The sequence below is a fragment of the Garra rufa genome, chromosome 25 (genome assembly GCF_049309525.1).
Source record: "Garra rufa chromosome 25, GarRuf1.0, whole genome shotgun sequence".
Classification (NCBI taxonomy): domain Eukaryota; kingdom Metazoa; phylum Chordata; class Actinopteri; order Cypriniformes; family Cyprinidae; genus Garra; species Garra rufa.
This window is the reverse complement of record NC_133385.1, coordinates 4,128,801-4,146,245: the sequence shown is the minus strand read 5'-3', so window position 1 is coordinate 4,146,245 and position 17,445 is coordinate 4,128,801. Positions and strand designations below refer to the sequence as shown.

At 36.8% G+C, this 17,445-nt stretch overlaps 1 protein-coding gene across 1 annotated transcript in view; it reads left to right on the top strand.

Annotated features, from left to right (window-relative positions):
* The window catches only part of LOC141301034 (zinc finger protein 609-like), a 38,744-nt gene extending 21,868 nt beyond the window's left edge, over positions 1-16,876 (top strand). Inside the window, exons 2-3 of the mRNA XM_073831287.1 lie at positions 15,838-16,710; positions 16,823-16,876. Of these exons, the coding sequence (XP_073687388.1) occupies positions 15,970-16,710; positions 16,823-16,876 (795 nt within the window). The 5' untranslated portion in view covers positions 15,838-15,969. The remainder of the gene's footprint in view (positions 1-15,837; positions 16,711-16,822) is intronic.
* Positions 16,877-17,445: the final 569 nt, after the last annotated feature.

The following is a 17,445-nucleotide window of genomic DNA, read 5'->3' as shown; positions in this document are numbered from 1 at the left end:
TGTGACAGTGTTTACAAATTGAACATGCAAAGAAATTAAGGTTTTTGAAGAAAACATTCAAGGTTTTATCTCCATATAGTGGATTTTAATGGTGGCCAACTTGTTGAAAGTCCAATTTGAAGTTTCAATGCAGCTTCAAAGGGCTCTACACGATCAAAGCTGAGAAATAAGGGTCTTATCTGGCGAAACAATCTTTTATTTATATATATATATATATATATATATATATATATATATATATATATATATATATATATATTAGGGGTGGAACGGTACATGTATTCGTTTCGAACCGAATCGGTACGGGGGTCACGGTTCGGTGCATGAATTTAAACGGAGAATACACGGTATGAAAATAAAAAAAAACTTGCCTGCAAAATAATTAATGAAATGCGGAACTACTGTTAGATACGCGGGTTCTTTAGGGACAGCTAATATTTAGCCCCGCTTTAGCTCTGAAGCTCTGATTGGCGTCGATGCAGCCGAGCTCCGCCTATGTATGCGGTCTATCAGAGCCCGTCTACATTCTCTGGCACTCTGCAATTTTTTGTCAGCTCGACGGTCCATCATTGTGGTCCAGGGATTTCCTGAACTTTGATTTGTCAAGCCCCCATTATTTTGACGCTAATAGAAGAAACAATGCATGGAGACGCATAGGCTTGGAGCTAGAGCGCAGCTGATGGTTGCTTAGAAATGGCAGACGCTTCCGGAGCGCAAGCGCCCGAGCGCTTTGTTGATCAGGAAGAAAGCGAACGGCCCCTTAGATCGCAAGTTTGGGAAAACTTCGCTTTTCCAGTCAGTTACAGTAGTACAGGCGAGAGAGTGGTGGAAAAGACGAGGACTGTGTGTTGCCGTTGTTCAGCGGTTGTTGCTGGGTATGTGAGTGGAAATACATCTAATTGCCTTCTGCATTTTTGTTTTGCTTTTCCCTCCACTGTACCGAAATCATACCGAACCGTGACGTCTGAACCGAGGTACGAACCGAACCGTGACTTCTGTGAACCGTTCCACCCCTAATATATATATATATATATATATATATATATATATATATATATATATATATCTTGACACACGTTGGAAAAATCACTTGTGATGTAGGCGGAGGTACTGACCCAGTGTTTACAAGCAAACGTGCAAAGACTATGTCAATTGCCTTTTACAAAAAAAAAAAAAAAGGTAAAACAATGATGTTGGACGATTTTGAAGTTGGAGGAGAAAATAAGACCTACCCTATGTTTTTGAACTGGAGTACACAGACAGAACTAACCATAAGTGACCTTTTCAATGTGATTACGTAAGTCCAAACATGCATTGCATAGCTAGTCCAAGTAGAGCATTTGGGGTTTAAAAAGTATATAAATTTGGATTTTCTTCGAAAATGACAGATTGTTTTGCTAGATAAGACCCTTACTCCTTACTCGTTTAGAGCCCTTTGAAGCTGCAATTTATACATTCAACCCATTGGCTTCCATTGAAGTCTTTAGGAAATTGCATTGGAGAATCAATGTTAAAATGTACCTTAATTATAACCCATAAAAATGCATGTTGCATTTGAAGCATTTCACTTGTTACAGCTCGCAATAAACAAGTCGCCTCAACAATCCACCATCCTGACTCATTCTAGCACAAATGCACGTTTGGAGCAAGAGGGTTGCTATTAAGCTAAATTACAGGGAGTTTTTACAGTGAACTACCCTTATTTGGAAATTAGCTGATAGCGAAAGCATCTGACCCTGAAGCCCTGAGCTGATCTCATCTTGATTGGAGTAATGATTTGATTGATGATGTGTGTTCAGAAAACAAAGACTGATTGGAAAGACTGAGTCAGACGAGGCTTGTGTATTTGTGTAGCCTGTCTACTCAAGTCTTCTCCTGCAATGTTTGGTGTAGATTTCTGTCGACGCGCTGTCTCTAGGCCTGCGCTGGTGAACTGTCTTTAATTGCCATCTTGGCAACAAATGGCTTCACTTCGCCGGAGGTTATTTTGTAGCAATTACCTTTGTATCAAGTGTGGCACTTACACCTCTCTCAAATTACTTCAAATTAGGACCTACACGGGACTTTAAATTAGCTTTGCGTTGTCACTTTTTGCATGCAATGAAAGATGCCACCATTATTTGGGAACACGTTTAACGTTTAATTGTTAAAGCACCAAAGTAACAAGTGTTATATAAGTAGAAGCAGTTTTCATTCCGTAACGTTTTCAGCTAAATTCAATGTCAGCATTATCAGGGTGAAATGTATTGGTAAAACTTTAAGAGAAAACAAGCGATCTCTTATGATGTGCATTGTGTTTCTAAACTGCAAATGTGACGCCTACATACTCAGACTTTGTCAACGGAGGCGTCTTTGGCATGAAATCATTGTTTTATGTTTCCAACTTCAATAGACCGTTGTCACGCCTTGATTGCACACTTTAACTTCCCACATGTTTGTGCACTTCACCTGTCCTGTACATTAAGTTTATGGCAGATGACTTGGTAGTGTATTGGATTTGACTTTAAAAAGTCGTTTTGTCATTTTCAGAGGCTTTGCTTTTAATGGTACAGTTGTTTTGGTAAGCAGTGGTTTTGATGTATTTAATGTTTAATTTCAAATTAATAGGTTTTTTGAAGAAAAAATGTGAATGTGTATCATTATATTTAACTGAAGGATTTTTATATAGTAAAATTAACTTTTAAGAAGTGTACTTGTATATTATATATTTTTAAATATGTATTTTTATTGTACTTTTATTTAAATGTTATCATTTTACTTCTTTTAAGCCATGTCAGCAAAATCTCAAATAATATACAATTTTATTTATTCTTTTTCATTTGGAAAATGTTGTTTTTGTACGTTTTTATTATTATTATTTTTTTTTTTTACCATTTGTAATATATTATTATTTTTATGCACTTTGTTTTGACAATATTTTATGACATGTCAGCAACTGCTAAAATAATAAACAATGTATTTTTTGAAAATATTAATGGAAATATTTTTTTACTTGTTTTTGTAATTTCGTTTAGAAGTTTAATTTTATACATTTTTTTACTGTTGCTTTGAATATGTTTGATCAAGCAAATTTCTTAATTTCTATGAAATATTAAAATGAAGGATTTTATGTGGTGAAAGTAACTTTACTTTGTAAGATAAGTTTTTTTTTTTTTTTAATATGCTATCTATTTTTAAATATTGTAGTTTTAGTTTTATCATTTGCCATATCAAAAAAGTCTAAAATAATATACTATTTAATTAAAAAAAAAAATTGTGGAAATTTAGGGGGTTTTTTTGTATTTTTTTTTTTGTATACTCTTTTTATAAATTTTTATTGCTGGCTTGAACATTTGATGCTGATGTGACATCAAACTAAAAAAATAATCAATTAAGGTTTTTTATTTATTATTATTTGTGAGTGTTAGAGTGAGGGAAAGAAGGAAATATTGAAGATTATATATAATAGATATGGCATCAACCAAATCTTTTTTTTTAAGCTACAATTTCTATAAAATATTAAACTAAAGGATTTTATAGTTGTCATTTTGTAAGCGGTTTAATTGTCTTACAGTTTTAATAAATTATTATTTTTATTTTGGCAATATTTTATGCCATGTCAGCAAAGGATAAAATAATAAACCTTTTTTTTTCCGCTCTAGAAAACTTTTTTGGAATTTAGGAAATATTAAACGAAAAGTTTTTTTATTGTTTTTGTAATTTTGTTAAAAGTATAATTTTACACTTTTATTTTTTATTGTTGTCTTAATTGTTTGATCAAACATAATTATATATTTTCTAATGTTAGAATTTCTATAAAATATTAAACTGAAGGATTTTATAGTTCCCACTGTAGAAGCTTAGTTTAATTTACATCTTTTGGTTGTGTTTCATACATTGTCCTGAAAAGAGCAGCGTGAACATTCATTTCCGTTTCTCCTTTTACGTTTTAAGTCCATCAGGGTTTGAACTGACCTGAGGTTGATGACAGAAAGTTTGTGTGAACTGTTCTTGATTTTCTCTAGGATAAGAGAGAGCTGTTGAATTTGCCAGGAAACCACGCTTGTGAATAGTAGCACCGTGATCTCGCTCCCCCAGCAGCCTGTTCAATCCATCTGGGAGCTTGTCAGCCCTCTCAGCCTGGGTACTCTGTGTGCCCCACAAACAGTATTTCTGTCCTCTCTGTGAATAGGCTGGAAATTATCTGTGACATGAGGGCTGTAAACCCTCGCGCTCCCTTCCAGAGATTTCATGTACTGCGGGACCTGTCATCCGAGGTGCCAAATCAGTTACCATTTCACGGAGGCGTTTGGAGTGAGTTTGGAGTGAAACATCTCTCTGCTTTATTGAAGGACGGGAAATTGAAATGAAAGGCCAGAGATGTTTCTTTTTCACACACAAGAGTGGCATCAAAGCTTTGCTATCTGACAAAAAGAGCTTCTGATTTGGAGAGCCGCCCAAGCAAAAGGTCTTTCACAGGCAGGGTCTTCGGGGCACGTCTATACACTCGGCTTACCGTAATCGACGACCTGGCAGACGTCTGAACCCAAACAGGCAATGCAGAAGGGTACATCGCGTACGGCCGCAAATTGAAGTCGCTCTGTCTATCGCTCTGTCTTTCTATCATTCTACTTTTTTATCTTGTTCTATCTGTCTATCTATCTATCTGTCTATCTGTCTTTAGGTCTGTCTATCATTCTGTCTATTTCTCTATTTATAGATCTGTCTATCGATCTATTTATCGATCTGTCTATCGATCTATCTATCGTTAGGTCTGTCTATCATTCTGTCTATTTCTCTATTTATTGATCTATTTATCGATCTGTCTATCGATCTATCTTTCTATCGTTAGGTCTGTCTATCATTCTATCTATTTCTCTATTTATCGATCTGTCTATCGATCTATTTATCGATCTGTCTATCGATCTATCTTTCTATCATTCTACTTATTGATCTTGTTCCATCTGTCTATCTGTCTTTAGGTCAGTCTATCGGTCTGTCTATCGTTATATCATTCTATCTATCATTCTGTCTATTGCTCTGTTTAACGATCTGTCTATCGATCTATCTTTCTATCATTCTACTTATTTATCTATCCCTCTGTTCATCGTTCTATCTATTCTATCTATCGTCCTGTCTAACGGTTTGTCTATCGATCTATCTTTCTGTCTATCTGTGTTCTATCTATCATTCTACTTATATATTCATTACTCTGTCTGTCATTCTATCTATCTTTTTTATATATATCGTTCTGTCTATAGTTCTATTTATCGATCTCTCATCCTACTTATTTGTTGTTCTGTCTGTCATTTGTCTGTCATTCTATTTATCGATCTGTCTATCTTTCTATCATTCTAGTTATTGTTCTATCTGTCATTCTATCTTTGTCTATCGTTCTAACGTTCCATCTATTGTTCTGTCTATCGTTCTATTTATCGATCTATCTTTCTATCTATCATTCTACTTATTTATCTGTTGTTCTATCTGTCGTTCTATCTATCTCCTTTCCAGATATTTCATGTACTGCGGCCTGTCATCCGAGGTGCCAAATCAGTTACTCGTTCATAGAGGCATTTGGAGAGAGTTTGGAGTGAAACATCTCTCTGCTTTATTGAAGGACGGGGAAATTGAGATGAAAGGCCAGAGATGTTTCTTTTTCACACACAAGAGTGGCATCAAAGCTTTGCTATCTGACAAAAAGAGCTTCTGATTTGGAGAGCCGCCCAAGCTAAAGGTCTTTCACAGGCAAGGTCTTCGGGGCACGTCTACATACACTCGGCTTACCGTAATCGACGACCTGGCAGACAGGTACATTGTGTACGGCCGCAAATTGAAGTCCCGCCGCGCTTCCAGACCGGATGCCACTCCTGACATTTCGCTGAGATGGAGTCTGGCTGACCCCGCAGGACGCTTGATTCCCATCACCTGAAGCTTCCTGCACTTTTCTATTTCAGTCAGCAGTTCAAGCACACAATCCAATTACACGGTGGAGCCTCGGTGTGGCAGCTAGCGCGGAACGAGCGCTCGGGCCCCGCAGGCAGACTCTTAGAAATAGCTCGTTAAGAAGCCCCCTTTCCTGGCCCTGTAATTGAGTATTTGGCTTGGCTGTGTTTGGCAGAGCAGGAAAATGTTTATAGGTTGAGGTGCTGCTTAACTTCTCTAACATCTGGTGGCTTGTCATAGTGGCATTAAACGCTACATACGTCTTCGCCGCGATTAGTGTTATGTTTCTGAGCTTTTGTCTTAGGTTTAATATATTTGTGGTGTTTCAAAGGAGGGTATTACTAAGTTTGGTAGTACTACTAGTGTTGTTTTTTTATCTATCGTTCTATCTTTCTATAATTCGAATTATCTCGTTCTGTTGTTTTATTGTTATCTTTCAATTGTTTTATCGTTCTTTGTCTGTTCTGTTTATCGTTCTGTCTATCGTACTGTCTATCGTTCTATTTATCAATCTGTCTAACAATCTATCTTTCTGTCTATCATTCTATTTATTAGGGATGCACGATATGAAATTTTTTTTTACCGATAGCCGATAATTAAGTCCTTCTTGTGGCCGATATCGATACCCAATGCGTTCATATTTTTATATGATAATTTTGTGCACCATGGAGAACACAAAATCTAAGATAAACTAATGAAATGTATATTATATATCTGGGTCAAACAATCATAGCAAACATCAGTCCTGACTCTTCAAAAATGTTTTTATTTTTTGTGTAAGGCACCACAATTCTAAATAAATAAAATGCTTTGACATTTGTCAACCTGGAAAAAATGAAAAGTGCATCATGGAGTAACGTCAGATGTCCAAATGTCCGTTAAAGCTTACGTGTAGTCCATTCTTATTGATCATATTATGAATGTGTGCATCACATTCACACAAAACATCAGAATCGAGATAAAAACATCTCAACTTTTCACAATGCCGCAAGCCCAATGCAGGTAATGTGATATGAACCAACCAATCAGCTTCACCCTTTCCCTTAATAACATTGAAAGCACTGCCAAGGTGGAGAAACAGCTTACCATAGCTGTACAGGAATAAACATTTTTAAATAAATTTAATAACAGAGCTACTGCAAACGATTTTTTATGCTGAAAATCCATTTATCCTTTGCTGAAACTTCCACGTCTTTATGGAGAGCGCAGGTCATGGTTGCTTAGCAACGGCAGACACCACAGCAGAGCAGGCTACAGAGCGGTTTGGAAAGAAAGAGAAAGTGGCGCGCCTAGCGTTTTCCACGCGTTTTAGACGCGACATGTGAACGGCCCCTACAACAGATTCACCGCGATGACTACCTCTGAAGTGAGATATAAGATTTGTTGTGTTAAAACTTGACGGCTTTTTATCTCCTCTCGGAATCCTTGCTAAACATGTATTGCAAATAGCAATAGCATCGTCCTCCTCTGCCTCCGTGAAAAACTTCCGGAACTGCAAAGACGATGATGACGACACAGATGATGACAGATTGAACGCGACAAAGGCCGAGAGTCACCGCAGTTTACAGCTGCAGTCACTTGCACTCGGAAAGCAGATGAATCTCAGATAAACCAGACTGATTGATTGATTTACCAGCAAGAGTACTTTATCGGATCGGATTTCATTTATTTATCGGAGCAATAAAAATGACGTAATTTTTGCCCATATCGGTCGATAATTTATCTGTCCGATAAATATTGTGCATCCCTACTATTTATCGATCTATCGATCTATCTATCTTTCTATCTATCGTTCTGTCTGTCTATCATTCTATTTATCGTTCTGTCTATCGATCTGTCTGTCTATTGTTCTATTTATCATTCTGTCTTTCTATCATTCTGCTTATTAATCTATCTTTCTATCTATCATTCTGTTTTTTCTATCGTTCTGTTTATCGTTTTATTTATCATTCTATCTATCTTTCATTCTGTTTATCTATCGTTCTGTCTATCATTCTATTTATCATTCTATCTTTCTATCATTCTACTTATTAATCTATGTTTCTATCTATCATTCTGTTTATCAATCGTTCTGTCTATCATTCTGTTTATCATTCTATTTATCATTATATCTTTCTATCTATCATTCTACTTATTTATCTGTCATTCTATCGATCTATCTTTCTATCGTTCTGTCTATCATTCTATTTATCGATCTGTCTATCGATCTTTATCTGTCTATTGTTCTATATCATTCTATCTTTTTATCATTGTACTTATTAATCTATTTTTCTATCTATCATTCTGTTTATCTATCTATCGTTCTGTCTATCATTCTGTCTATCGTTCTATTTATCATTCTATCTTTCTATCTATCATTCTACTTGTTTATCTGTCGTTCTGTCTATCATTCTGTCTATCGTTCTATTTATCATTCTATCTTTCTATCTATCATTCTACTTGTTTATCTATCGTTCTATCCATCATTCTGTTTATCTATCATTCTGTCTATCGTTCTCTTTATCATTCTGTCTTTCTATCTATAATATTACTTATTTATCTGTCGTTCTATCCATCATTCTGTTTATCTATCTATCCTATCTATCGTTCTGTTTATCTTTCTATCTTTCTGTCTATCATTCTACTTATGTCGTTCTATCTATCATTCTGTTTATCTATCGTTCTATGTCTATCGTTCTGTTTATTCACTCTATCGTTCTATCATTGTTTATCTATTGTTCTATCTATCGTTTTGTTTATCTATCATCATTCTGTCTATCGCTCTATTGATCTTTCTATCTTTCTATCTATTATTCTACTTATTTATCTGTCGTTCTATCCATCATTCTGTTTATCTATCATTCTGTCTATCGTTCTGTTTATCATTCTATCTTTCTATCTATTATTCTACTTATTTATCTGTCGTTCTATCCATCATTCTGTTTATCTATCATTCTGTCTATCGTTCTATTTATCATTCTGTCTTTCTATCTATAATTCTACTTATTTATCTGTCATTCTATCCATCATTCTGTTTATCTATCATTCTGTCTATCGTTCTGTTTATCATTCTATCTTTCTATCTATTATTCTACTTATTTATCTGTCGTTCTATCCATCATTCTGTTTATCTATCATTCTGTCTATCGTTCTATTTATCATTCTGTCTTTCTATCTATAATTCTACTTATTTATCTGTCGTTCTATCCATCATTCTGTTTATCTATCATTCTGTCTATCGTTCTATTTATCATTCTGTCTTTCTATCTATAATTCTACTTATTTATCTGTCATTCTATCCATCATTCTGTTTATCTATCATTCTGTCTATCGTTCTATTTATCATTCTATCTTTCTATCTATTATTCTACTTATTTATCTGTCGTTCTATCCATCATTCTGTTTATCTATCATTCTGTCTATCGTTCTCTTTATCATTCTGTCTTTCTATCTATAATATTACTTATTTATCTGTCGTTCTATCCATCATTCTGTTTATCTATCTATCCTATCTATCGTTCTGTTTATCTTTCTATCTTTCTGTCTATCATTCTACTTATGTCGTTCTATCTATCATTCTGTTTATCTATCGTTCTATGTCTATCGTTCTGTTTATTCACTCTATCGTTCTATCATTGTTTATCTATTGTTCTATCTATCGTTTTGTTTATCTATCATCGTTCTGTCTATCGCTCTATTGATCTTTCTATCATTCTACTTATCTATCCTTCGGTCTATCTATCGTTTTTCCTGTCTTTCTATCATTCTGTCTGTCTCTCTGTCTGTGCATTTATATTTCTCATTACAAATTTAGGGGGGAAATTATGAAAAAAAAAAAAAAAGTATTTTAATGTTTTTATATATAAAATGTTAATGATTGGCCACAGCTTTGTCAACAGACTTTTAAAAAAAAAGTTTATTTATTTATTTTTATTTTATTTATTTATTGTATATTTGACTGAATACTGTGTAAAATAGTAACTCATATTGTAGTATTTAATAGTTTCTAGAATAAAAAATATTTTTTTTTATAATTAATTAATACATTTATTTATCGTATGTTGACTGAATACTGTAAAGTATTGCATTGTTGTATTTAAGTTTGTGGAATAACAACTTTTTTTTTTAATTTATACATTTTGCTCTCATACAACTACAAAATGTATACCTTTATTTTGCTTGTCCTAAAGTATACTTGTAAAATGTATTAACATCAACCAATTTATGTGCCTGGATGATGTATTGTCTGCAACTACTTACTCACATTGCTAGGTTAATTATTAATAGTCGTTGGCTAATTAATGCTGCTCAACTTCAATGTTCAATGTTCCTGCAAGGCTCGCGTGCATTAACCGCAGCTTATCCCTGATTAATACGTTGCGAGCCTCGTCCTTTGTATTTGACTGTGCGATCTGCCGGACGGGCTCGCCTGGGGCCCAAACGCCTCACTGTGAGTTAGCGTTAAGGGCAGTGCAGTAGGTCAAGTGCGGGTAGGATTTCACCCTCTTTACTGTGCGGTTAAACGGGGCAACCCAACTCCTCCAGACCGGCCCAGGACAGCTGTTCTGGGTTGGATCAAATGTTCCCTTTGTGGCCTCTGTTTGAATTGGCTTATGAGGTTGGCAAAGCGAAAGCGAGAACCTACCGATCAGGCCCTAGTGGAGAAAGGGCTGCCGTCATCGGCGAGATAAAATCCTACGCTTGTCTACTTACAGATCTCGAAAGAAAAAGACAAGAAGGCGAGGGAGAATTCCAAGAGGGGAAGATGAAAACGCTTTCATCTGATGCAGTGTGTAATCTAACCGCGGGAAGTGCTTCCCTCCCTTTCACCGAGCCCGGGCTCTTCAGAAAGAGCTGTGATTTAGTCTGACGGAGAGCCTGTCAGTTCCAGCAGCCTTTGAAACCGCTTTTTTTATTCGAGAATCTCAATTACTCAGTCGCCGAGAGGGAATTAAAACTCCGAGGTTGTTCTGGCACCAAAGGCGCAAGCGCTTTTCAATCAGGTCAGAGGGTTCTCTTGAGTAACGGCTCTTGATTTTGCATTTCGTCTTTGTTGTCTTGTTGTTTTTCTTCACGCCGTCCCTGATTGTATTCGCTCTTTTATGTTTTTCATCATCAAACAGGGGCGAGACAGGTATCGATCCTCGATCCTGTCATCTCGGCAAGTGCCCGTTTGAGTTTCAGCTCACGTTTTTCCATCAAGCCGAGGCGTCCGCGGTGGATGCCTGTGTTAATTAGGCCCGTGTCGTGTCGGGGTGGGGTTGGGAGCGTGGAAAGGCGGCTCAGCTCCCTCGAGCGCTCCCGCTGCTTGCTGGCATGTGGCAGGGAAAGCTAAATTAGTTTAGCGCCGTTATTTACGGCCCCTGGAAGGGCAGCAGTACCTGAGCGGCGGGGTAATGAAAAGGACAACCTGTTCTAGTGCCGCTCGAACGTGGTGTTTCTGGGCTAAAACGCAATTTAATTACACTTCTCAATAAACAGCTTTTCTTCAAGCATATTGATTGGTTATCCATCAAACGACATCAAAAACAAAACTGGAGCATGTGCGGCACGTCCTTGTCTGGCTCGAATCAAAAGCTTTGTTTCTTTGCCTTCGGTGTTTGAATGGGGAACAGACAAAAGGTTTCTTTTTATCCACTTTTATAGCAATAGTGCCGGGCGCCGTTTCGTCATTCGGTTTCCTAATTAGGTTGTGTGTGAGAACCGTGACAGTCGCTTGCATCATCAGCCGTGTTGGGATGTGAATGAGTTTTGTAAAGCTTGGCTTTTCACATTTATTGGCAATGTCAAAAACTTGGGCTGAGTTACACTAATGCAGCGGCTCACCGGTGTGCATGTTTTAACTAGTGACCAATTTATGCAAAGAAATAATTTCAGCTTGTGGTTTTATTCCAGACTTCTATTTTCATGTTTTTTTTACGGGTCATTTTTTAAAAGTATACTCTACCAGTCAAAAGTGTTTGAACAGTAAGATCATGCAAGCTCACCAAGCCTGCCTTTATTTGATCCAAAATACAAAATATTTTTACTGTTTGAAATAACTGCTTTCTATTTGAATATATTTTAAAATGGAATTTATTTCTGATCAAAGCTGAATTTGTAGCATCATTACTCCAGTCTTCAGTGTCACATGATCCTTCAGAAATCATTCTAATATGCTAATTTGCTGTTTAAGAAACATCTTTTATTATTATTATCATCAATATAATATTAAAAAAAAGTTGAGTACATTTTTTTTCAGGATTCTTTGAATAGAAAGAATGAATAGAAATCCAAAGATCAGCTTTTATCTGAAATATAAAATCTTTTGTAACGTTATACACTCTACCATTCATTATAGAAATCAATAGTTTTATTTAGCAAGTGATGATAAAGACATTTATAATGTTACAAAAGGTTTCTATTTCAGATAAATGCTGTTCTTTCTATTCATCAAAGAAACCTGAAAAGAAACTTAGCCGTTTTTAATATATATATATATATATATATATATATATATATATATTTTTTTTTAGCAGCAAATCTGAATATTAGAATGATTTCTGAAGGATCATGTGACTGGAGTAACGATGCTAAAAATTCAGCGTTAAAATCACAGGAATAGTAAAAAATATTTCAACATTTTACTGTTTTTGCTGTATTTTGGATCAAATAAATGCAGGCTTGGTGAGCAAAAGAGACTTCTTTAAAAAAAAAAAAATCTTACTGTTCAAAGACTTTTATACTTCGTTCTACACCAAACGTGTTTTGAGAAATGCAGGGGACTGATAAATTTCCCAACAGATTTCCCAAACACCCCATTGGTCAGAAAAACAAAGTCCCACCCAAAACCTGAATCATTGGTCGAGTCAGTAGCTGATGTGTAGGGACGCTCAAACAAGCAGATTAATGTTTTAAATGTGTGTTATTTCAAAGTTCTACTCTCAATGTGTCTCAACCATGGGACTGATTGAATATTTCCCAAATGATTTCCCAAACACCCCACTGGTCAGAAAACAGAAAGTCCCGCCCTAAAATGTACATCCTTGGTTGAGTCAAAAGCTGATTTGTCAGGATGCTCAAATGAGCAGATCAATGTTTTGAAAGAGTTCAGGAAGTCAAACTCTAAATGTATTTGAAGTATTGGTCAACCGATAAAGATGAAGAATGGGAGCTTGGTGCTCTCAGGTGCTTGCGTGTTCAGCGCTGTCAAAATTAAAAGTCCCACACAACATCAAAATAAGCTTCCCACTTCTTTAAAAAAAAACAACTATTGGCTGATGGTCATGACTTATAAAAATGCAAAATATCGGCAAGGCCGATATATCGGTCAAACCACTAATTTAAAATCAAGTAGTTCCACCTTTAATGAGGTAAAATGTTGTTATTGTTCTCAGAAATCTTTTAAAATAACATCGCTGTTGGCATTTCAGTGTTGTTGTTTGTGTTAATCACCTTCAAAAATGGCATCTTTCCAAGTTCTACTTTGAAAGTGTCTTGAGAAAGCATAGGACTAATGAATTTCCCAACGGATTTCCCAAAAACACTCCATTGGTCAGAAAAACAAAGTCCTGCTCCAAAACACATCATTGGTTAAGTCAGAAGCTGATGTGTCAGGACACTCATACAAGCTTTTCAATGTTTTAAAAGAGTGTTTAACTGTTTAGGAAGTTAAACAATGAATGAACAACTTCTATTTAACTCTAAACGACAAACTCCAGCGGTATTTGAAGTAATAATCAACCGATATGTATGAAGAATGGAAGCTCTGTGCGTTCAGCACTGTCCAAATAAAAGTCCTGCAGTCCGTCAAAATAAACATCCCACTTCTAAAAGAGAAAAAAATGTTGGCTAACGCCGATAATAAAAAAAAAAGGCAAATATCGGCAGGGCCGATATATCGGTCGAATCACTAATTTAAACATCAAATAGCTCCACTTTTAATGAGGTAAAATGCTGTTATAGTAGCTTAGAAATCATTTTAAATAGCATTGATGTTGTTTTGTGGCATTTCATTTTTCTTGTCTGCATTTATGGCCTTAATTACGTCTTCCGAAGTTTTACTCTTAATCTTCAAAGTGCCGAGAAAAGCAGGGGACTGATGAATGACTGTGATAGTGGAAGTCCGTCTTATCTTGGGTTCCAACGGCAGACGTTTGGAAAGCTTCCTGCAGGACACACTCCATGTTCCCTGGTGGACTGACGGATTACAGCAAACCACTGATTAGTGTCCTCTCATTCAACCATCTGTCTCCTCGGCTATTTAAGACGCAGCTCAAAGCCGGACTCATCCTTTTCAACTTAAGTAGCGCTTAGTTTTATTAGACAACCGCCAAACTGTAGTAGTGCAGTTAAACCAGTTTGTGGTTGGTGCAGTCTTTTATGTGACCTCTTTCGAGTATTATAGGCAATGACTTTGACCTTTAATCGGCGTCTGTCTGTTCTATTTCTGTTCCAGACTAAAGGAATAATGGAGAGTTTTTTTAGCAGAACTAGTTATCTGCGTTTGTTAATGGAAAACTGATTATAAGCATCTTTGACATTAAAAAGGGTACTGTTTCTATTTAAAGGTCCCAAAGATCAGTGACATTTGGAAAGTGTTGATTGTGTAATACTGACATAAGTAGTTGAGTAATTTGTAAACTGCATATTGATAAACAGTTATGAAAACTTCCAGACCAGTCCATAAAAGTTTACCAGCATGACGTGTTTAACAACAAGAAGTGTTTTTTTCTTCTTGTTTTAAGAGGATTGATAGAGATGAAGATTTAGCATGTTAACCGTGTACAACAACACTAAAATCCTGAGATGTTACATCTTTAAGTTTATCCTCTTTAAAGCAATATCACTACAGTCTGTATAAGAATAAGTTTACATTTTGTAAATTACAAATTTACAAGTAATTGGCATGCAATTTGGCGATTTATATTTGTATAATATAATTGTTTTTTCTGCAAAACATTTTCAGCATTATGTGCATGTTTGCTTTGGCTTCGGATCAGATCTTTTGTGCTTGAACCAACTGGAGTGGACATCTGACGTTTGCATGTTTTGAATATTTGTGTGACACTGTGGTTAACCTTTAGGGATAAGTCTACAGACTGAGTAGTTAAGTTGTCATGCAACAGCAGTAGTTGACTAATGAGTTCATATTTTATGTTTAGTTTCTTTCATTTTTAAGCTGCTGAGGTTTTTGCATGGTGACAGCAGTAATTGTAAATGCAGTGTTGACAGGTTAAAATCAAGTTAGCATGCTTTTCAGGTTCAAGGTTTAATTTTAACTTGTGCCATGAGATTTGCATTGAATTGAAGGTGCATTGATCCCAGTTTTCTGATTAAATCACTTGATTGGTGTTGCTGTGACAGGTATACATGACCTCAAATTATTACAATCAAATTATAGTGCTGCCTTATTACCCACCAGTCATTCAGACAACCCACGACTAGTTGGTTTTGAAAACAAAGCTTTGCACATCCTTAATTTCTTTAATGTTCACTTGTGAGGAAATGAATAGCAATGCTGTTTAGTCTCAAATCGAGCGGCATGTTTGAGTCACTCTGAGTCCTGCAGTCATTTGTTGAGCTTTGATGTCAATCTGTCAATGACGAATGGCAGTGTTTCCATTTGTGTTATGATGCAACGTCTGTTTTCTGACTGTGAACTGATGGTGACCATGATTCAGCTGTATTTTTTTTGTCCTGAATCATCTAAAATGTTTTTTCTAGTCAGCAAGTGTTTGTAATTCATGTGCAGTGGTACTGCTTGCAAACCCTTTTTATATAGGACCTTGATGGGGTGTTATTGAAACACAATATTCACTTTAAGAGCTGAAAATTAAAGTCAACATTTCTAAACCTGTTTTATAAGAGCAGCATGCTTGTCAGATGTTCTTAAAGCATTGTACTTCACTACATTTCCTAATTTCTGACATATTTTCTTGTTGTTTTTACCCTCAGGGCAACAATGTGGGTTACTGGGAAGGGGAAACCAACAGGACCCTGAGGCTTGTGTAAATGCGCTTCCCGACCGCCTCAGTCGTCTGAGAAGGTCAGACCTCCCTGTGGCACGCTTGGGCCGCTGGCACTAAGATGTCCCTCAGTAGTGGCACTGCAGGCGGGAAAGGTGTGGACTCGAATGCGGTGGACACTTACGACAGCGGGGATGAGTGGGATATTGGTGTAGGAAACCTGATCATTGACCTCGACGCCGACTTAGAGAAAGACAAGCTTGAGATGTCTGGCACCAAGGACGGGGACGGAATGGCTGCTGCCTCGAGTGCCGTAGCGGCTTTGCCGGACAACATCAAGTTCATTAACCCGGTGCCTCCTCCGCCGATCAAGGACAGCAAATCCAAAGCGAAGCGTAGCAAGAATTCCAAGGACAGTAGCAAGTCCTCGACCCCTGATGGGGCCAAGAAGGACGCCCAGGGACGGACTCAAAACGAGGGCACTGGGCCAACCGTGGGAAGTGGTTCCACAACTTTACCTTCCGGGAAAGGTTCTGATAAAAGTAACAAAGCTTCCCGTAATGTTCCAAGTGGAAAAAAGGACAAGGAGGGTTCTGGGAAAAGCAAGAAGGAGAAAAACGAAGGGGTACAAGCTGGGAGCGTGCCCTCGGAAAAGGACCCATCGGCACAGGTTATGCCTTTAGGCCAGGCACGCAATGCCCCGTTTGAGGGGACGCAAAATTCGGACCTTGTTGGTGCTGAGCAACTAGGGAATATTACCCTTGATACCACTGGAATAGTCACACCTTTGGCTATCAAGAGCGAACCAGAAGAAGTGGAAAATAATGACTGCAGGACCATGAAGAAAGTGAAAAGCGAAAAGGTGAGTCCACTGGTGTTTTTGTTGCTTTACCAATAGGAAGCAAGCATTGCAATGTCTGCTGTTTAGTTTGGTTTTATATAAGTATCTGGTTGACAGTGATTGTATAATTCAGTGGAAGCTGGAAGTTAATGATGTTCCAACTGTTAGAGATGAACCAGTGACTTAGTACCTGGCATATCCTGGTACGCCAATTTTCTTGCTTTGGCACTAGTTATTTTAAAGAGTGGAAAACGCCATGCTTAGTTGGTGGTCTCGATGTCCGTTTAGTAATGCATATAGTGCTGCCAAAAGAGATTTAGGACAGAGTCCAGATGAGCAGAGATACAAGACCATCAACTCTCAGAATTTTGAGAGTTGCCAGAGTTCTTATTTGAATAAAGATGTAATGCTAATAAGATCATTGTACCAATTGTTGTTAACCAAATAATCATTTTGCCAAATGCTTAAGCCTTAGTCTGTCTTGTTATGGAGCTGAGATATCATCGCATGCTTGTTGCTCAATCTTATTTGAGTTGAGTTGTTGGCTGATTGTAGGGGTTTTCTCGATTATTCATTGCACTCAATTATCAGCCTACTAGTTCCTAAGGAGTTTTGGCAGCTGGTCTAATTTGTAGCTTGATCTCTCATGTTAAAACAAGAATCCATGCCTCGACAGATTGTTCTTGGGAGAATGTACTGTAGAGTTCGACATATTCCCCATAGGAGCATCTACTAACACACAATGTAATTTCCAAA